Genomic DNA, 22,015 nt, shown 5'->3' with positions numbered 1-22,015 from the left:
CCTCCAGCTGAAGAATCAGAGGTCTAAGTGCCCCCAAAACATGACTAATCATAACAAAAGGGAAGAGAATTTGGTCTGGTCTCCCAGTTAGCAGACCACGTGCTAGGCCCTCCCCGTGGCTTCAGATAATCCAGCTTTGACCAAGTCACCTGCTAGATGCTTTTCATTGATTTATTGTGTGCATATGTCCATGTGTGTGATTTTAATTCCTCATCTGCATCCTCTGCTTCACCTCTTACCTGTCTACCTAACAGCTTGGCAGCCAGCCATGATGAGTGACTTCTGACTTCCTAAATTTCGTAACATCTGTTCCACTAAGTAGGACAGTTGACTTTCCAGCGGAAGGTTCTCTACTGAAAAGCCACGGCAGCTCACCAGTCCCTGCTTTTCTCCTTGGCTACACTTGCTGATCCCAGTCAGCTTATGAGAAGGGACCCCGTGGAAGACGAAGACAACCGGAGATGAACAAGCTGAAGGAAAATGTAGCTGAGTACAGTCGGAGGATCTAACTGACAAAACTGTACACCTGGGAAAGATTTATTGTGTAGCAGCTAAGGCAAAAATGGTAACATGTTGAGCTGCATGCTCTTCACCTGTATTAATAGAAAATACACATTCAGTTTTGTAGTGAGTAATTTTTTCTACGATTAACTCAAGAAGGAATTATTTAATCGCACCTGTGTATAAAGTCACTGAATGTATCATGGGCAGTGCATTAAATAGTAGTTTTACACACCATGCATAAAAGATGGGATAAAAATGCAGTTCAGCAATATTCTTGCACAAGATCAGGAAAGCATATCCACTCCACATAAAGACAGAACTAGAATCGAGAGTGTTGTAAAGGCATTTCTGCAAGGAAGGTATAATGAGAATTTGTACTGGACATCAGTCTTGAGAGCTCTGGGTTCCCATATTATTCTGCATTGTCCAGGAGAAATGTTAAATTTTGAAGCCAAACCAGCAAGGGTTTAGATCTCGATTCTATGAATTACCAGAAGTGTGCCATGAAGAAGTTATTTGAATTCTGTGGATCTGAGTCTTCATCGAGAGATGGGTATAAATAAATCTATCTCAGAGACTGTTTAGGGAATTAGCTAAAATAACAGATTTCTAGTGTGTGTGTGGGAAAAAGCTATTACATAACAGGCATAATATTTGCTAAGAAGGATGTATAAGAAGCAAGACGTTTTGCATACTTAACATATTTTAAATGTTAAACTATTAACATATTTATGTTAACAAGGGTAAATAATATAGAACTTTTAAACTGAGAGTAGACACGACTTGATCATAAAAATGGACAGACTTGATAAAGTCATCTTGTTGAGTTTAACTCATCATCAACCTGCTCACATCACTTTGTACCTGGTTTAACTCAGGCAATAAAAATAGAAGAAAGTGGCCCCCTTCACTCATTGTCCTCAGGAAATTGCCACTTGCACTGGGGGAATGGTTATGTGGCTGTCCGCCTCCGCGCTTTTCTTTGTAATCTCTGAATCTTTTGTTTTAGCTCTGGTGTAGAAACCCCAAACAGGACCAGTGACACTATCATTAATCCAGAGCACTTGCTGGTCTCACCGAAAAAGGCAAAGTGAGACCAGGCGTCAGGAACGACGGCTGAAAAAGGCAAGGAGCAAGTAATGAGACGCTGCTCAGAGTGAGAGAGGTGACAGAGGACATGGATCTGGATGAAAGACGCAGAGCAAAGTGACTTCTGCCATTTCTGCTTTGTGCCCAGAAACCTTAAATTGAGGCATAAAGATATTTATCATGGGAACCTTTTAAAGGGCCAATTAGCATTTACTATATAGCAAGACTGCTTACTGTGAAGAAACGTTAGGAGGAATGAAGAACTATAAAAGCTGACAAGGAAAAGGTCAAATAATCTAAACAGGATAAAATGGTATATACTCAACAATTACCCCTGATGATGGAAAGAAATGGCTTTGATTGCCTTTAAAAGGAAAACAGTTAAAAGGATGCTAATCCTTTAAGCCAGTTGTCTTTACAAGTCTCTAGGAATGGGTTAGTTAAATGAAATCTCTAAATAGCTCAGTAAGTCAGCTCACAAAACCGGAATCTCTTTAATGGAGACAGAGCTCTCATGCATTTTGACAGCCACATTGGAAATTAAGACCGAGATTATATCATAACAAAGTAAAGCCATACTGAAATTTGGTCACTCGATCCTGCCATCTCTTTCAGAATCCCTTTCTAGTTCCTGCTCTGAGTAATTTGCTCAGATATGTTTCCTAAGTGTAATATTTGAATAACTCTCACTTTTGATTTATATTGTGTTGTTTTTTAACCAAAAGAAAATACAGAAGGAAGGAAGGAAGGAAGGAAGGAAGGAAGGAAGGAAGGAAGGAAGGAAGGAAGGAAAGGAGGGAGGAAGGAAGGAAAAGGAAGGAAGGAAAAGGAAGGAAGGAGGGAAGGACAAAAGGAAAAAAAACATGCTTTGATCAGTTTGTCTTGGCAATTTTGGTATCAGGTTGACTGAGGAATTATGAAAAAGCACTTTTGATTTAACAATTTTCAGAGCTCTTCCTTAAATATATTCTGGGACGTGCAGACAATTGAGACTAATCTACATTGATCTCAAAACACTCCTAAAAGTTGTTTGGCTTTTTACTTTGCTTTATAACCAATTTCCAAATAGTAGCTTATTTTATCTTTTGTTACTTTTTCTGCCTGGTCATTTAATCTAAACAGAGGAACGAGAGGACATGGTTAAGTGGGCATCGTTTCTGTTCAGGTCTGAGCCCATGCATGGTTACTGTTGCACCCTGTAAAGCATGGAGACTGTGTTGTGTGGCGTGCCTGAGCGCCTGGTCTGCAGGAGCTACCCTTCCCCCTAATTCCCATGTGGCATTAGCCAAGCCTCCATTTCTCATGACTGCTCTGACCTCTAAATATTTCTGAGATGCTGAAAAATACGTACATGTCCTTCAAATCCATCCTGGCGGTTACTCTTCATTTCAGCCAGGACTCCAGGCCTTTTTGCTGTATCAGGATTTACGTCTCTGGGTTTCCCCAAGTGAAGACACAGTTTCCTCGGAGAGTTCTCTAAATACCAGTTAAAACTCAATTGTAGAGTTTGGATATAAGAAGGCTGCTTGGAAATAAGTAAAAGAAAATGACAACCTAGTAAAACTTCCAACCGATTATCACACGTTAAAGCTCCTGGACCAGCTTGCTCAGCACCTCCCAGAGGCTGTCCTGTGGGACGTCTCTCTCTCACCCTTGGCGGATCACTCTGTTGCAGACACTCAGGTGACTGTCTGCCCCGACAGGGTGTCTTGGATTGGACTGCTCCAAAACCGAGGGTGCCACTCCTCCCAGCTTACTCTAAGGGGGCAAGACACTGTATCCCCCACTCTAGGGGACACCTGCTCTGGGCACAGTCAGTATGCAGAGCAGCTACACAGGTCTTTGTCCCAGGTGTCACCACACCCAAACCAGATCGTGGCTTTGCTTTGGGAAGACCAAGGGGCCAAATGAAGCATTGTGTTTTATTTGTACAAAACAATTGTAAAATTTCCTTCTATACATGTATGAATCAATGTAGTCAGCTTTAAATGAGCAGTTCGTCCTGAATTCCAGGCACCAATATTTTAAGATGTTCGGAGTAAATAAGAGAACCCTCTGTAGGAGATATCACTCATATTTTAGGCATTTCTAATATGACTTAATTGTTACAGCCATTGTGTGCTTTCTCTAGCCATTAATAAAAGAGAATAAAGAGATGGAAACAGGAGAGACAGAAATGATACATCACGAGGCCAGCACCAGGAACACAGTCCCTGGCAGAATGTGGCTTAGATCCCCAGGGATAGATTGAGTCCAGCCTGACCCTATCCTGAGAAATGACACATTATTAATGAGAAGGAGAAGATGGATGGTGAACATGTAACGAGCATTTGCTGCATGCAGGATTACTATGTATTTTATATGTATCATTGTCTTTCATCCTTACAATAGCCCTGTGATGCACACAGGGCCCTGATCCCCATTTTACAGGGGAGGAGACAAAGCAAGGAAGGGTAAGGTAACTTATGGAAGCCCCACTGTGATGGAGACAAGACTGCACTCCACTGTGTTGCATTTCACCCTTCCTTTTGAATGTACTCCTACCCTGAATCATGCATTCCGTCTGCATTCCATAGGAATCTAGTGGAGCTCAGACTTAGGCTTAAAATTCCATGAAAGTGTCAAGGCCCCCTGTCGTAGCACTTATTTATATACTTTTTCTATGGGCATATTAAAATAAAATGCTAGGGTGAAAAAGTCTTCCAAAAATTAAGTTCACTGAAGGAATATAGACTCTAACAGAGGAAACAAACATGCCCATTGATGAAGCAAAAGAAAGAACAAAGATGGAAAGCGGCGGGGGGTGTGTGTGTGTGTGCACTGTATAAAGTCAAGCTTTAAGCACATGTTTAATACATGATATTAGACAAGTGTGGACATTATCAGATGGAATTATATATAAAATCCTGTCCTGAAAAATGTTTCTTCTTTCTTTGTAAGAGTCAAGTATGTGCATGCATCACGATGATACAAAAGAGAAAGCCCCGACAGAGTTAGAAATAACATATAATTGAAGTTCAGAGGACAGGGAGCCCGTGGCTCCCAAAAAGCAGCTGTGTGGGTCAGGGAGCACGGAAGCTTGGACAGATGAGCAGTCCTGTGCTCACACCCCAGCTCCGCTGTCGGGGACTCACCAGACCTCTAAGTCTCAGTCTCCCAAATGCCCAGAAACAACATAGGATGGGACAAGGACTGATGGGAGAACATGTGCTTAGATCATAATCAATATCCAATAAATGTGAGCTCCCCTCCCTGTTTTGCCTGGGGAATTAGGAATCATTTAATAAATGAATTGACATTCGACATGGGTTTAAAAATAATTATGACCTAACTAATAATAGTTAATATTTCTATAGGTAATAGTTTAGGCCAGAACTTCATATTTGATGCAAGAACTATTCTAAGCAATATCCAAGCCATCTATATGAATGTATGTATTACTCAGGATAATTCTGGCAGGATATATGAGACATGTGTGTGTTAACAAATATACACACAGACATGCCCCTCCCCAACACACTCATTTCAACAATCCCAAGGAATGCACTCTTATCCTCATTTTAAACTTGGGCAGATATTAGTACAGAAAAGTTAAGTACTCTTCCAAGTCCTCACACCCAGTAAGGATTTGAACTTAGGCACATGCTGCAGAATTTGTCCTCTTAACTCCGCACCAACATGCTGCAAAAGCATAGTACAAAGTTACTGAAAGAAAATTCCATGTAATCCATGGTGAATGACAGTGAAGAACCTAGTTTTTGGAGTTTACAGGGCATGCAGGGATTGTGAGAAATAAGACTCGTAAAAAACAGGATAGGGTCAGCTCACAGGGCCTTAGATGCGACCGTAAAGAGCAGAGCATGCATGTTCGACTTGGTTCAGACATGGTCAACAATGAAGTCAGACCAAGTGTAGAATTACCAAGCTGGGTAGCCTGAAAATGACTATTTCATTTTGGGGTTGAAGTAGAGTATGAACAGGGCCTGAATGTTCCTTGACACAAGGAGGTACAAAGGCATTATTCAAGTTTAATCTTCTGCATTCTCTCCGGAGCATGCCGACCTCCCTGGTACTTAGGTGCAGGGGTAGCTGTTAGCAGTGGAAGACACTGCATACTATTGGAGAAGGGCCCATCAATTTATAGTTCTAAGGAATTGTTTTTTGGAAAAAAGAAAATGTTTAAAAATATTTTATTTATTTGACAGAGAGAAAGAGAGAGGGAGAAAGAGAGAGGGAGAAAGAGAGAGCGCGAACACTCACACACAAGCAGGGAGAGTGGCAGGCAGAGGGAGAGGGAGAAGCAGACTCTCCACTGAGCAGGGAGTCCGATGTGGGGCTGGATCCCAGGACCCTGGGATCATGACCTGAGCTGAAGGTAGATGTTTAATTAATTGAGCCACCCAGGCATCCCTGAAAAAAGGAAGTTTTAATATATAATTCCTTTCCTAAGTATTATTACTCCAATTAAGTAGATAAATAAGCCAAGTTTCTGAAAGACAAAATAATTGACCTTTGGCTATATATGAAATAATGGTAGGAAGTTGTTTTCAAGCGTACCTCCACCCAAAGCCCAGCAGCTTCTTACCACATCATGCAGTTGAGGAACTGGTAACACGTCTCAAGAGGGATCAGGGATAATAAGTGAAATGAAGAATGAAAATGTCATGCATTTCCCCCTGCCCTGTATCAGGTGCTAGAGACACAAAATGATCCAGGGCAGAGGTCCTCAAGGTGATTGCTGTCTACAGGAGGGGACCAGTATAATGCACAGGTTTCAGCCCTGTTGTTGGTATGATGCCATGACAGAAGAGACAGGAGAGATCAACAAGGGGAGTGTTGCCAGCTTAAACAAAGAGGTTGGGAAGAGCGTAGCAGAGATCCTTAAAGAAGGAGTTTGCAGGTGTGTGTGAGGGAAACTCTAGCAGAATGATAGAGTAGAAGGAAGGCGTGGTTAGGAGAGAAGCAGCAGGAGATGGTTCGGAAGACAGAGGGCTTTATAATAGGGCATACTAGAAATTTCTCCTTGATTTTAAAGGTAATAATCTCTCTTGTAAGACTGATTAAGTGGAGTAACACCAGAAGGAGAAATATTATCTGGTGGCTATTGCAGTCACCCAGGAAAGAGCTGATGAAGGTGATGCAGAGAAAGAGAGAAGTGAAACATACACCAGATGTTTTCTTTATTCTCGTTTACTCAGGGCCACACCTCAGGGCTTACAGCAAATACCCAGGTATTTCCTTTCAAGTTATGAGCCACACTGTCAGGAGAAATGAAATATTTTTGCATGTAATTTTTCCTTCCTTCCTACCTCCTTACTTCCTTTCTCCTTCCTTCCTTTGTACTTCAAGTATTCCTTTTGAAAATGTCCACCACAGTGAGATATCGCCTCACACCTGTTAGGATGGCTGTCATTAAAAAGACAAGAGATAAGTGCTGGCAAGGATGTGGAGGAAAGGGAACCCTGGTCCCTGTTGATGGGATTATAAACTAGTGCAGCCATTATGGAAAACGCCATGGAGGATCCTCAAATAATTAAAAAAAGAACCACCATATGGTCCAGCAATCCACTTCTGGGAATATATCCAAAGGAAATAAAAACACTAATATGAAAAAAGATATCTGCACCTCCATGTTAACAGCAGCATTATTTACACATAGCCAAGACATGGAAATAATCTAGGGGTCTATTGCAAATGAATGGATAAAGAAGGTGTGTGGGGGGGAGGGGGACTGGAGGAAGGTGGTCAGAAGCTACAAACTTCCAGTTATCAGATAAGTACAAGGGATGTGACTCACAGCATGATGATGGCTGTGTGATGTTATAGGAAAGTTGTTTTCATCACAAGGAGAATTTCTTTCCTTTCCTTTTTATTGTATTTCTATGAGATGATGGATATTAACTAAACCTGTTGTGGGAATCATTTCACAACATAAGTAAATTAAACCACCATTCTGTACACCTTAAACTTATACAGTGATGCGTATTAATCATTTATCAATAAAACTGGAAAAAAATGGAAATTCTGATTTTCCCTAGAAAGGATCATTGTTTGAGCTACTCACAATTTAATGGAAAAAAAGCTGAAAGTCAGCTAAGAGCAGAAATGGAATAAAGAAGGAAAGGAGAAGAGAAGTAGATCATGATAAACTTGGCCTATAATATGGTTTTGCCAAAGGCTGACAATGAGCTAACATCTTCTCTTCAGAGTGCTAGTTTGAGATCCAAATCTCAGGAAAACGAATGAAAAAAAAAAAAAAAAAAAAGAAATGTGTTGTCTGTTTTCATGTTCTTATTTCCAGAGAAATCTGCTGTCTCCTCAAAGGTTTCTATTCAGTGAGGTTAAATTATCTTAGGAGAAAATCAGTTACATGACAGGTGAATTGGGGCTTATCAGCTGGTGTACACATTGCTGTTGGAAGTGAGCCCATAAAGCACTGTGGAGGAAATAATGGTAAGGGCATCCTAGAACCTTTTGGTCCTCGCTTGGTCCTCATAGGACTAGCATTAGGCTTAGCCTGTTCTCTGGACAATTAAATGTAAAGGACAGTGGGAACGAGACCCACAGTCTGCAAATAGCTTTTGAGGCCAACAACTGGACCCTAGCAGGCACAGAACAACATCAAGTAAGAAATATGCACAGCGTGTGTCACCCACTCTCTTCTTGTGATACTTATCCCTCAGGTTGTTTCTGATAGGCTGGATAGCACAGGCTTTCTTAACTATATAGATTGGGACTTAACTGTCCCTTTGCCTCTCTCAAGAGCTCTAGTCTATGAATTAAGAGCATTAAAGTCAAAGGACATCTAGGCTTCTGCAGTTTGGCTATTGTGGACACGATGAATAGATAAAGAAGATGTGGTTCATATATACAATGAAATATTACTCAGCCATCAGAAAGGATGAATACCTATCATTTGCATGGGCATGGATGGAACTGGAGGAGATTACGCTAAGTGAAATAAGTCAAGCAGAGAAAGACAATTATCATATGATTTCACTCATACGTGGAACATAAGGAATAGTTCAAAGGACCATAGGGGAAGGGAGGAAAAACCGAATGGGAAGAAATCAGAGAGGGAGACAAACCATGAGAGATTCTGGACTCCGGGAAACAAGCTGAGGGTTGCAGAGGGGAGGGGGGGTGAGGGATAGGGTAACCAGGAGATGGGTATTATGGAGGGCATGTGTTGTGATGAGCACTGGGTGTTATATGCAACTAATGAATCCTTGAACACTACATCAAAAATTAATGATATACTATTTTGGCTAATTGAACATAATAGAAAATAAAATAAAATAAAATAATAAAATAAAATAAAATAAATAAAATAAAATAAAATTTGTTTCAAGAGAAAAAAAAGAGCATTAAAATCAGCTGTGGTTGGGGCACCTGGGTGGCTCAGTCAGTTAAGTGTCTGCCTTTGGCTCAGGTCATGATCTCAGGGTCTTGGGATTGAGCCCCGTGTTGGGCTCCCTGCTTGGCAAGGAGTCTGCTTCTCCCTCTCCCTCTGCTCCTCCCTCCTGCTCGTTCTCTCTCTCTCTCTCAAATAAATAAATAAAATCTTTATAAGAAATAAAATAAAGTCAGCTGTGGAAATGGAAAAAACTCTCATATATAATATTTTTCAGTCCCCCTTTCAACTAATTATCTTTCATTGAGAAGATGTCTTACAACTCCTATCTTTGGTTTGCCCACCGAAAGTGATGAATATGAAATTCTTTCAAGATGATGTTATGTGCACATTTCTAGGGAGCACAATCCCTTTAAGACATTCCATGAAAAAATAGCAGGGTTCCATAATGAAACAAGTTAGGGGAACAAATGTGGAGCCTTCCTTCATTCAATAGATCTTTCTGGGCTTCACCTGTGATTCCAGGAGACCCTGCTCTCTTGGAGCTTGCAGTGCATGGACAGAGACAAACATGTAAAGTAAGATGACATGTAAAGTAAGATGAGTTTAGGAAGGAAAATAAAGCAAGATAGGAAAACAGGTTGTGCTGGAGAGGGAAAAGGAGTTGGCAAGATCCCCTACTAAAGCCACTGCAGTGCGCATAAAGGGACTGAAGGGCTCAGGAGTCTTTCCATCTTGGTTTTCGCCCATGTCTTTACCCTGGACACAGAGGTTAGATCTTTTCTAGCTCTGGGCCTGGCCCTTACTGCAATGTCCCTTCACTCCACGTCCTGTAATAGAAGATCAGGCCCTCCTGGCAACCCCTACGCTCAGTTCTCTATTTTATTGAGGAGGAAGTTCAGAAAGCTTCTTATTCCTTTTTCAGAAATCAAAAGAGGGCAAAGGCATTACTTCTTTTTGCTTTCATGGAGTGTGAAAAGTCTGATTTTGCTAAGTGGGTATTTCTGTTTCCTCCAATTGCGCACCATATAGTCAAGCTGCCATACATGTTGTTGTCCTAATTCTCAGCACAGAGATGGAAATGTAAATAGATGACACTGTTGTCAACAGTTGCTTTATTACCCCTTATGCTTAATGCGGCAGAAGTTGCACAAAAAGCAGAAGCTCTGAACAAACACAGTGATGATGGTGGAGGAATTTGGTGTCATATATATATACACTTATCTGTACATGCATAGTGTCCTCAAGAATAATTAGGGGTCTGGATCGTCCAAGTCCGTGGTCAAAAAGCCATGTTTTTATTTAGCTGTATGTTGATTTTCATATTAGCAGTTGATCGTATTTTATTTTCAATAAAATGTGACCCAGATCAATAATTGTCACAAGGAAGCTGATAGCCTAATTGTACGCATAAGGTTCCTATTGGTCCAGGAAGGTTTTGAGCAACTTAGAAACTTCTTTCAAATCAATGATGATTTGTTGTTAAAGCTATGAGTGGGGAGAGGCGCATGGTGATTGAGAGCCCTTCAAGTTCGACTTTAACATAGCTTTAACAATGTCCTTTCCTGGTGCTTGTAACTCTTGACATTCAATGAAGTCTCTTTGCACTCGACTTACTGATGGGATTGTTTTCATGTAAGCAGATAACAGAGGAACACACTATTTCATCAAACTGGGAGAATGATGAGGAAATGGGATGTAGAATTAATCACTTTTAATGGGAGAAGTGGAGGTAGAGATCCAGATGTCATGCCTGTGTTGTCCTGCATCTTTGAGAAACCAGCTCTTCCTGCCTGGGGCTGGGTACTGGCTTCTAAAAGCTCTGGTGCCTCCAATGGGAGAGGCATTTAATAGAGGATATTACCTTTAATCTTTGTAAGTTGCTCACTTACTCCGGCTGACAAGTCTCACTATCTCCCTTTACTGGGAATAAGCAAGAATGCATGTGATGGGTTAGTGCATTTGGAGACTTCATACCTGATGAGATTTTCATGCAAATAACCTTAATATGGGTAAATTAAAAATAAAGTGGCCAATATTAGGACTTCACATAGGATTCCATTTTCTGAACTGGTCCCACAGTAACCACATTTCACGAGTATGACTGGCAGTTAAAGGAGAGAGTAGGAGCAAAATGACAATTGACCGTTGACTGCACAAGAGCATGTGTGACAAAGGTTGTGTGTCAGGGTCCAGATGGGAATGAAGAAGCTTTCATACCTCATGCTGGAGGCATTTCTACTGCCAGAAACCAGGGAAGAAACAAATATCTCTTCAGTGATACATTCACACAAACTGGAAAGATCAAGAACACATCATTCCTAAGAGAAGGGAACAGGACATCAGTGCATGATTTTAACTAGCAGGGCTCCATCTGAGAGCCCCGCTCAACTTGTGGTCAAGGTCAAATGGGAGTGACAGTTTTTCTCTACTGACGCCCTGGATCCTTGAGTTGTTCTTCTACTTGGGAGGCTACACCGGCAAAGGAGGAAGAGTGGACAGTGGCATGGATTAGTTTTCCTCTTTGCAGACTATTGGGATCAAGCAACAGAAGTGGGGCCGTTCTTATACAGCGATCAAGTTCAGGGTGGTCTTTTAGCCCAATTAAATAACTGGGTTCCTGAAAAAATTCAAATAGACGACATCTGCACTTACAATGATAAAATTATGTCATGGACACCGTACTGCAAACAAGAATAGGATAAAAAAGAGTTCAGCAGTTTAATTTTCCTTTTTACACCCCTAAAATCTATGACTTAGGCAATATAGTCAGTGACATTGTAATAGCGATGTATGGTGACAGATGGTAGCTGCACTTGTGGTGATCGTGGCATAACATGCGAACTTGTCAAATTGCTATGTTGTACATCTGAAACTAATGTGACACTGTGTGTCAATTATACACAAATAAAAAAACAAATGATAAAAAAATAAGTGCTAAAAAACAAAACAAAACAAAAAAGAATTCCTGTCAGCCAATAGTGTCCAGTGACTAACACCTCTCTCTCTGATTTCCTTTTCTCTAAGTGTCTGCCTGAAATCCATTTCAGCACATACCCCTTCATAGCAGTTTGGAACACTGGAGCCTGAGTGGGTTTATCAGTTTTAGTTTTAACTCTGCAGTTTGCATGTTAATTACCCTCTGTCTTATTAAATATATCTTATTAAATTAAAGACTGTATTTCTAATTAGCTCTGAGCGACTAGTCCTTCCTTAGCTTTAGTTTGTACTGTTTTTTTCTGGGAAAACCCTTTGAATGTCATTCAGAAAATTTAAGTATGATTGACAAATGCCTTGCATGGGGCTTGAGGGTATTAAGTCACTGCTTCAGAATATACTCTCACAGAAAGATATTTTTACACAAGAATTAGTGATTGGAATTTTTTCTCTCTGTGTGAGAGTGTTGTGTGTATCTGTGAGAGTCTCTTATGTGCATTGTCATTTGCATATAGTATTTAATGTAAGATTCACAACTGCCTTGGAGATTTTATTTTCACTCTTCTCCTGATGAGAAAACCAAGAGTCAGAAAAGTTGTGTTCCTTTGCTCATTCATTCATTCAGTGAATTCAGCAACTTACTAACAATCACGTGAGCAATGTTAAGGTGCTGTTTGTAACTCACTGATTTTGAGGGAACTACAGTGCACAGATTTGGTTTGGGCTACTGAATGCCATTTCAGTACTGTGTTCCGTGCACTAAGAAATACTGTGTTCTGTGCACTAAGAAATACTGTGTTCCGTGCACTAAGAGTTCCAGTGTAAAATAAGATACAGTCTGTATCCCCAAAGGAATTACAGTCCTAGCGCCTTGCTGGGGATGACAGAGCGAATCAGCAGGGTGGTTAGGATTAGCACTCAAAGCTCATCTCCTTTCTCTCCCACTCTCCTGCTTCTTTTAAAACAGACCCTTAGGCAGCATGGTGTTTGGCAGAGCACCAGACTTGAAATAGGTCTTCCTGAGAATTCCTGATATTCCCTGTCAAGGTTACAGAGGCCGAATTTGGCTGTTGCACCTGTTAGTTATTGCTCAGACTGCAGTTAGGCAAATGAGTGACATCTTCCCTGTGGCACCTGGTTGCTTGCGATCTTACTACCAATCAAAGTCATCAGTGGGGTTGGCTCAATGTGATGTATTTGTTGAAGCCAAGTGAGTTGCTCTGGTGGCAGCTAACCCAGACCTTCCACTTTCCTTTTTTTTTATTATTATTTTTATGATATATTAGTCATGATACAGTACTTCATTAGTCTTTGATGTAGTGTTCCATGATTCATTGCTTGCGTATAACACCCAGTGCTCCAGCAATATGTCCCCTCCTTAATACCCTTCACTGGGCTAGCCCAACCTCCCACCCCCTCCCCTCTAAAACCCTCAGTTGGTTTCCCGGAGTCCATAGTCTCTCATGGTTCATCTCCCCCTTTGTTTTCCCCCCTTTCATTTTTCCCTTCCTTCTCCTAATGATCTCCCTGCTGTTCCTTATGTTCCACAAATAAATGAAACCATATGAGAATTGTCTTTCTCTTCTTGACTTATTTCACTTAGCATACTGTCCTCCAGTTCCATCCATGTTGGTTCAAATGTTGGGTAATCATCCTTTCTGATGGCTGAGTTATACTCCATTGTATATATGGACCACATTTTCTTTATCCATTCATCCACTTTCCATTGATAAGTGCCAGTGACTATCCCATCTTAGGCTCCTAGTTTGTGCCTACTCTATTTAACTGCCTAGTAAAGAGTACTAAGAGCATCAGTACCTTCATTATAACCAGTGATTCTCCCATTCATTAGCCAAAATGTTGTTTACTGCCAGGGAATGAATGTCTAAGTGGAAGTTGCTGAATACTGACTCTGGCACTCTCATTTTCTTGTGTATGACTCCATGCTCCCGCCGGTGAGCCCCCTTCTCTGTGGTTGTTTCCTCTTATAAGCACACAGGAACTGAACTTCTGTGAGCCTTACATTTCTTTAACTACAGGGGAAGACATGGGGGAAGAAAGATTAGTGCACTGTGTTCTTATGTAGGGAAAAAAAATCAATGAATGGCTTTGTCAAGAACCATATACATGATATTTATAATAATAATAACAATAATAATAATAATAATAATAATAATAATGCCATTTATCCAACAGTATGAGAATAATAAAAGGTCTGTGCCCAGATTCAGTATATCACTGCTAGATGTGGGGTGAGAACAAAACAAACTATTCTGAGAAATAGTATATATAATGATGCTCAAAATTAACCTATCTGATTCCCAGGGTCTGCTGGTGAGGTGGGGAACCCTATATGGACTGGCTACACAATTACAAGATGTACTGCAAAGTTCAGAAAGTGTAAATGTGCATGTGTGGGGGTGGGGTTGCCTCCTTTAGTGAGGAAGCTGGCTCAACCTTCCCGATGATACGTGCAGTGAGCTAAAATATGCAGACACCGGCCTAGGACGTGTCTGGTGTGGAGCAGCCCCTCAAAACTGGTAGCTCTTACTGTGCTAGGGGCAATATTTAGTTTCAGAAAGCTGACATACGCGGGTAATAATGGGAATTAAATCAGAGAGTCACTGGACTTTCATCAGAGTCTTTATAATTCAGTCTCAACTTGATAATTTCTTGATTTAGGATTTATGATCCAATTTAAACTCTCTAAAATTAAGTCTCATCTTCAAAATGAAGATAATACAGATTTTCTACCTCATAAGGATGCTCTGTTCAAATGAGTTGATGGATGGTCTTGGTAGTCATTTTCTGTCTCCCATCATCAAGAAAATTACTGATCTGGTTTCTATCATCAGAGCTTTGTTCTGCCCCCTATAGAACTTCACGAACGTAGAATCATGCAGTATGCATTCTTCATGACTGGGTTCTTTTGCTCTTAACACATGGTATGTTGTAGGAGCTGTCAGTTATTTTTTACTACTGAGTAGTAATCTGATCTAATATTCTGAGTTCGATTTACTAGTTTTCTGACTTCTTGGGAAGGAAATGTAGATTTCTTTTTTAACTTGTTCCTTTTAATGTAAAAAAGCATTTAGAGCCATACATTTTCTTCTAAGGACTGTTTTGGCTGTGTTCCAGAAATGTTGATACTGTGTTTTTATCATTATTCAATTCAAACTATAGTCTAGATTCCATTTTGATTTCTTCTTTGACCTATGGGTCATTTAGAAGTGTGTTGACTAACTTCCAAACATTTGAGGGTTTCTTAAATAATTTATTATTATGAATTCCAAACTTAATTATGGTGAGAAAAAAAAATATGATTCTTTATGGTATAGAATAAGATCTTTCTTAGTGAATGTTCTATGTGTTCAGTGTTCTGTGAACAATGATTAGGTTGGTTTCACTGTTTGAATATCTATATCCTCACTGGTTTTTTCCCCAACTTGTTCCATCAGTTACTGAGGGAAGATGTTGAAAGTCAACTTTAACTGTCACTGGTTTGCCCACCCCCCCCCTTTTTGTTTCTGTAGGGTTTTGCTTCTGGTATTTCAAATCTCTGTTGTAGGTGTAGACACTTTAGGTTTTTTGTAGTTTCATGATAAATTGACCCTTTGTAATTTTGAAAAGTCTCTCGTTACCTTGCAATACAGCCTCTTTGTCTGATAGTAATACAAAAATTCCAGTAATACAAAAATCTACTATTTGCATGTAATATCTTTCCCTATCCTTTACTTTTAACCTGTCAGTGTCTTTATTATTTAAAAAAGTATCATATAAAAAGTACACAGATGGGCCTTATTTTTTTCCAGCCTGACAATTTCTAACTTTTCATTAGAGTTTTTACTCATTTTTCTTTTAATGTAATTATTAGTTTGCTAAAAATTAAGTCTACTAGAAATTCCTTCTTTCTTTATCCACTCTGCGATTTATTCCTTTGTTTTTAATTTCCTGTCTTATTTTGTGTTAAACTGGGATTTTTGTTTCTGGTTTGTTCTTATTTTATTGTTATTATTATTATTGGTAGTATTTCATCCTTTCTCTTTTATTGGCTTTGTGGCTATAGCTTTTTGGTTTATTTTTATGCATCTTAAACTTACCGTGGTTTACATCAAATTTCTATTATATCACTTTATATACAATGTGGGGCCTTACACTAGTGAAATTCTATTTATCCTATATCCCAACCTTCATAGTTTTATTGACATATGTTTACTTCTCGCTATGTTATAAATCTCAGAATACATTTTTATTTTTCCTTTAAACTGTGAATTAACTTTAAGATGTTTAGGAAAAGAAAGAAATCTAGTCTTTTATTTTTACCCACATATTTACCCCTTTGAGTACTCTTCATTCCTTCCCATAACTTGACAATTCTATCTCAAATGAATTTCGTTAGATTGTAGAACTTACTTAGCAATCTTAGCAGTGGGGGTCTGTAGGCAATAGATTATCTCAGCTTTTGTTAATGAAATTATGTTTATTTTTCTTCAGAACTGAAAGCTATTTTTGCTGGGTATAGAATGCCAGGTTGATGATACCTATTTTCAGCATTGGTTGGTCTCCACCAGTTCTCATGAGAAGTTGGCCATCACCCTTATTGCTTTTATTTGTTATCTTCAGCAGTTGAGCTGGCTTTGGGTAGGTGGTAGCTTCAATGCGTCTAATAGAGCTGTACATTATTCCTTGAGAAACTCCTTTCCCTAAATTCAGAATTTTTACGAGAGTCAGATTCTATTTGACATATGTGAGAACTTGAGGATTTTCTTGGAGTAACGTATGTGGATTTGCAATGATGTTCTTTGAGCTCGGGCATGGGAAGGAGATGCATTAGTATCATAGACCTCACTGAGCCTCCTTTTCTCTCTGCAGACTTTTGCAGGAAACATGAATGCTGATAGCGTGATGCACCACAAGCTACTGCACTCAGTGAGAGCCCGCTTCATTCGCTTTGTGCCCCTAGAATGGAATCCAAGTGGGAAGATTGGCATGAGGGTGGAGGTCTACGGATGCTCCTATAGTAAGTGTATGCATGTAACCTCACTCTGGTGTGTTGTGAGCAGCCTTCCCCACATGGTACCAGTTTATCTACATTGAGATGGTGATCTCAATTGTTTTAACGTTCTTTCAAGTCTCTACTAACTTCTGCACTTTTGAAAATGTAAAAAACTCTTCTGTCTAGAATGAAGGAGCTTTGTGGTGATAATAACATGATAAGAGCTTAACAACAACACAAAGTTCAAAGTTAAGAGCTCTTGGAGTTTGAGCATCATTTGTCCTTGAAGTAGAAGAGTAATTTGAGCTCCATTCTTTCCCAGAAGTGGGGTGAGGTGTTATAAATTTGCCCCTCCTTCAGAACCATGAGGAAAAAAGGTTCTCCCTCTTCACTTGTTCCAGAAGAAAGGAAAAGGAGCATTTCAGTCGTGTAACCCAGGGAATGCTTCTTTCCTGGAATTATGCTAGCCATCCATTTGTCTGTGAGTTGTTGGTACTGAATGTGGAAGTGGTGCTCCATCTTGCAAATAAGAAAGGTTGTTAACATGCATAGAGCTGGCAATCACTCTAGAATAAGGTAACAATTATGTAAGAAATGTAGTCATTCCTATAATTCTCCCCTGTATGTTTTATATTTAAATCTAAAATTGTATCATCATAAATTATTTTTCTACTTTAGCAGTGACACCTCCTGCTAACATGCAAAACCCAATGACTTCCAATGGATGAACACACGTGGTTGCTACCACTAAAATTAGTTCAACAGGTCCTGTTGAAATGTCTATTCGGTTATGTCCTTGTATTGTTTTCTGTAATGTGGTCAACCGAATGCCTGTATCAGAATTATCTGGATTTGTCCTTAAAAATGCATTTGCCTAGCCATGTCCTATACATCCTGGATTAGGATTCTGGGTGTAGGGACCCAGAAAGCTGAGTATTAACAAGCTCCCTAGAGAAGCTACAGACACAGAATGTCTAGTAAAAATAAATTTCTGCACAGAGGGGATTTGCTTGTGAAATGATTGTCTTTATCTTGAACAAGCCTTACAGAAAGAATGTGTTAATACAACAGATACATCAACAAACCATGAGGCTAGGGAGACACTGCCTTCCATGCTAGCCCTTCCATAACAAAGCATAGAAGGTCTATGAGGGTATATGCTTCCCATCCCAGGATCTCTGGCACACCCAGATTCTCTTGTTACCTCTTCTCTTGATAACAGTTGTCACTACTCTGAGCTTTATTTTTAAGTACAATGTTAAGCTTTCATGCTGAAGTAAAAAGGTTATTTATATTATAACTTCAGCCATCCATTTTGGTGTAACAATCCTATTACTATTTAACATGTCCTCATTGTTTTCTGCCAGTCCAGCCTGTTGTCCTTGTTCTTCATGCACATTGTTCTATGTGCATGCACAGAAAGACTCAGAACATTAAATTAAATAGCAGGCTGTAGGGTTGAAAGAGAACTTTGAGCAGCATATTCAACTTTTTCTGGTGCCGGGCCCCTTTGAGAATCTGATGGCTGCAAGGGACCCTCTCTTAAGAAAAGTGCCCACAGTGGGGCGCCTGGGTGGCGCAGTCGTTAAGCGTCTGCCTTCCGCTCAGGGCGTGATCCCAGCATTCTGGGATCGAGCCCCACGTCAGGCTCCTCCACTAGGAGCCTGCTTCTTCCTCTCCCACTTCCCCTGCTTGTGTTCCCTCCCTCGCTGGCTGTCTCTGTCAAATAAATAAATAAAAAATCCAAAAAAAAAAAAAGAAAGAAAGAAAGAAAAGTGCCCACAGTAACATTTTTTTTTATAAGTAGATTTTTCTACAATATTGGGAAGTCCACAGATCTGCTAAAGCCCAATTCTTGACCAAATTAACAGCCCCTGATTTGGAGTAGTCCAGTCATTCATGGGTTCCTCTCCAGGTAGGCTCCCTGTCTATTGAGTGCATCCCCTCAGGGGATAACTTACTCTTGGGTACCTAGTGTGAGTGATGGGATGTTAGCCGCCTGGGGGAGCTGCTGGACGCAGGTGTCTGTGACCATCCTCAAGCCAGCACCTGGTCCTTTTCAGTCCGTAGTCCCCGTGTTTGGTGTTTTGCTGCTCTTTCCTTGGGGAAAAAACAAAAACCAAAAACCCGTCTCTCATTTCTATCTAAAAACAGGTCTCAGCGTATCCTCTGGATCCCAGCTCTCTTTCAACATCATCTTATCCCTCGTTTCAATGGGATCATTCCTAAAAACATAAAACTTTGCTATATAAGCTATCAAACAAAGCACCACCAACAAAAGCTCCATGGCCCTACTTAGCAGCTACTTCTCCTTCTCTCCCTTCCTTTTCCCAGAATAGCTTCTCTACAAACCTTGTCTGTGGTTACTGACTCCACCTGCTCACCTCCAGGCTCACTGCAGCTGATTCTATTCCATCTGTACACATGTGGTGTTCAGTTTAAAGTGTCAGTTTGGCTAGGCTGCAGTCCTGATGTTCAAGCAAACACAAATCTAAGTGTTACTGTGATGTGGTGAACATCTACAATCACTGAACTTCAGGTGAAGGAGATTATCCTTGATGTCTGGGTGGGCTGGATTCAGTCAGTCAAAGTGTTTTAAGATCAGAACTGAGGTTTCCTTGAGGATGAAGAATTTCTACACGTGTTATGCGGCTTCAGCTCCCACCAGAGTTTCCACCTGCCCCCTCCTGACCTGATTAATTTCAGACTTGTCTAGCCAAACCCCACAAATGTGTAAGCCATTCCTTGTAATGTATGTATATCTGTATCTGTATCTGCACATCTATCTATCTATCATCTATCTATCTATCTATCTATCTATCTATCTATCTATCTATCATCTATCTTTCTATCTCTATCATCAATCATCTATCATCTATCTATATCTATCATCTATCATCTACCAACATCTCTCTCTATATATATCTATATCTATATCTCTCTATATCTATCTATCTATCTATCTATCTATCTATCTATCTATCTATCACCTAATCCCATTTCTCTGGGGGAATCCCAACTAATGTAGAATGCCCCACAGGAACTACTTTAGTCAAGACCACCAGTGACCTCCACATCGCCAACTCCAATGGTCACTTCATTTTTCTCACTTCACTCAACCCCTCAATAGTATTTGGTTCAATTAGCCACTTTCGCTTTTTAAAAACCTGTTTTTTCCCCTACTAGCTCACTTGTGACCTATGCTAAACCTCAGGGCTCAGTCTCAGGACTTCTTCCACTTTCCAGCTATACCCCAGGCTGAGCTGGATTTACAGAGTTCCATAAGTTTAAATACTGTGGATATGCTGATCACGGTCACATCTGCATCTCCTAGCATGACCTCTAGAATTATATAGGCAATATGCTAGATGGCTCCATGTGAAAGTCTACTACATTTAATAGGGCAGAAACACAACTCCGGATTACCATCCTGTCCAACACCTGCTGTTCACATCTCCCTCCATCTCAGTAAATGGCACCACTCTTCACTCGCTTGCTAGAGCAAAAACCCAGGAATCAGTCTTGATTCCTCCTATCCTGTAACTTATGTTCCCGTGTGACTTATTTACAGTCAGTCCATAGCAGCTCTATCAGCTCTGTCCTCCAAACCATGCCCTCAATCGACGCACTTCTCCTGCCTTCTAGGGCTGCAGCCTTTGTCAGTACTCACCTTGTGTATTTCAGTAGCCTTCCAGCAGGACTTCCTGCTCCATGCCACAGTGTCCCCAAACCTATTTAACAGGCAACACCCAAAGTGATCTTTATAAATAAGAGATAAAATGGTATCAGCCCCCTGCCTGCTTCACTTAAAATAAAATCGAGACTCTTTTCTGGCAAGTAAAATTTCTTACTGGATGCTCCATGCCAACCTCTTCAAATTGCTTTTACTGCTTCCTGTCCTTAGAGGCCTTCTTGCTATTACGGAAACATGCCAGGCTTTTTCTACCTCAGGCCTTTGCATTTTCTGTTCCCTAGGCACAGAGCAGTTTTTTCCAAAAATTTACATAGTTAGTTCCTTCAGCCAATGCAATTTTTAATTCTGATGCTGCCTCTTCAGAGAAGTCCACTCTGGTGGCCTCTCGAAAGTCTCCTGCCCTACTCCCTGTGCATCAACCATCATCCCCTGGCTGTGTGATGTGCTCTTATGTTCTTCCTGATGTGTATCACAAACCAGAATCTTGTTTCTTGTTTTGGCTTATTTGTTTGTTGTTTGCCTCCCTAAATCCCTGCCCCAGAATGTAAGTTCCATGAGAACAGGCACCTTGTATGTTAAGTCTCAGTACCTAGTGAGCACAAATAGGTAGTTAATAAACATCTGTGGGATGAATGGATACATTTATCAGCCCAATCTCAGCGTGGGCAACCATGTAATTCTTCTGCAATACACCCATTGTAGTTTCTGGGCAACTGGCTTTTTCCTATGGGCTTATAAATCCTTTTCTCAAAATTCCATTCGGGTATGTTGCTCAAGATTGGTAGAAAACTTACAGTTCTATAATTTCTTAAGACTTCAAGTTTTACCAGTTTGAAATATCTGCATATTCATACATTCATTCATTCGTTCACTCATTTATTTATTCAGCTGACAACTTTATTTAGCACTTAAGATACACCAAGCGTGGGACACCAGGGTGGCTCAGTCGATTAAGTGTCTGCCTTCAGCTCAGGTCATGATCCTGGGGTCCTGGGATCGAGCCCCATGTCGGGCTCCCTGCTCAGTGAAGAGTCTGCTTCTCCCTTTCTCTCTCCCTCTGCCTCTCTCCTGCTCATGTTCTCTCTCTCTCTCTCTCTCTCAAATAAATAAATAAAATCTTAAAAAAAAAGATACAGCAAGCATTATTCAGAGCCCTAAGGGATATAAGAAATAAACAAGACCTTTTCCCAGACTTTTAGAAGTTCTGTATTTTTCTCTTTGAAACACTTTTTTATAATCACATATCATTAATTGAGTATATAATTGTTTCTTTGACATATGCCTCCCCCAACTACACTCTAGGCTTTGAAAAGGCAGTCACTGCGCCTGTCAGGTATGTTGGGTATCTGGTATACTTTCAGTAAGCATTTGTCGAATGATTGACATTGCTGATAATCAAAGATGGGGTAACGAACATGTAAATAAAAACATGCCAAAAAAG

The 22,015-nt window shown here is 40.3% G+C and overlaps 1 protein-coding gene across 1 annotated transcript in view; it reads left to right on the top strand.

Annotated features, from left to right (window-relative positions):
- CNTNAP5 (contactin associated protein family member 5) overlaps positions 1–22,015 on the top strand; it is a 773,827-nt gene that overhangs the window by 309,379 nt on the left and 442,433 nt on the right. Inside the window, exon 4 of the mRNA XM_087853915.1 lies at positions 16,757–16,904. Coding sequence (XP_087710041.1) covers positions 16,757–16,904 — 148 coding nt within the window. The remainder of the gene's footprint in view (positions 1–16,756; positions 16,905–22,015) is intronic.

Source organism: Ursus americanus, chromosome 1 (assembly GCF_024610735.1).
Source record: "Ursus americanus isolate L20-20 chromosome 1, mUrsAme1.1.p, whole genome shotgun sequence".
NCBI classification, from domain to species: Eukaryota; Metazoa; Chordata; class Mammalia; order Carnivora; family Ursidae; genus Ursus; species Ursus americanus.
The sequence above is the reverse complement of the archived record's forward strand: the minus strand, read 5'-3'. Positions and strand labels throughout refer to the sequence as shown.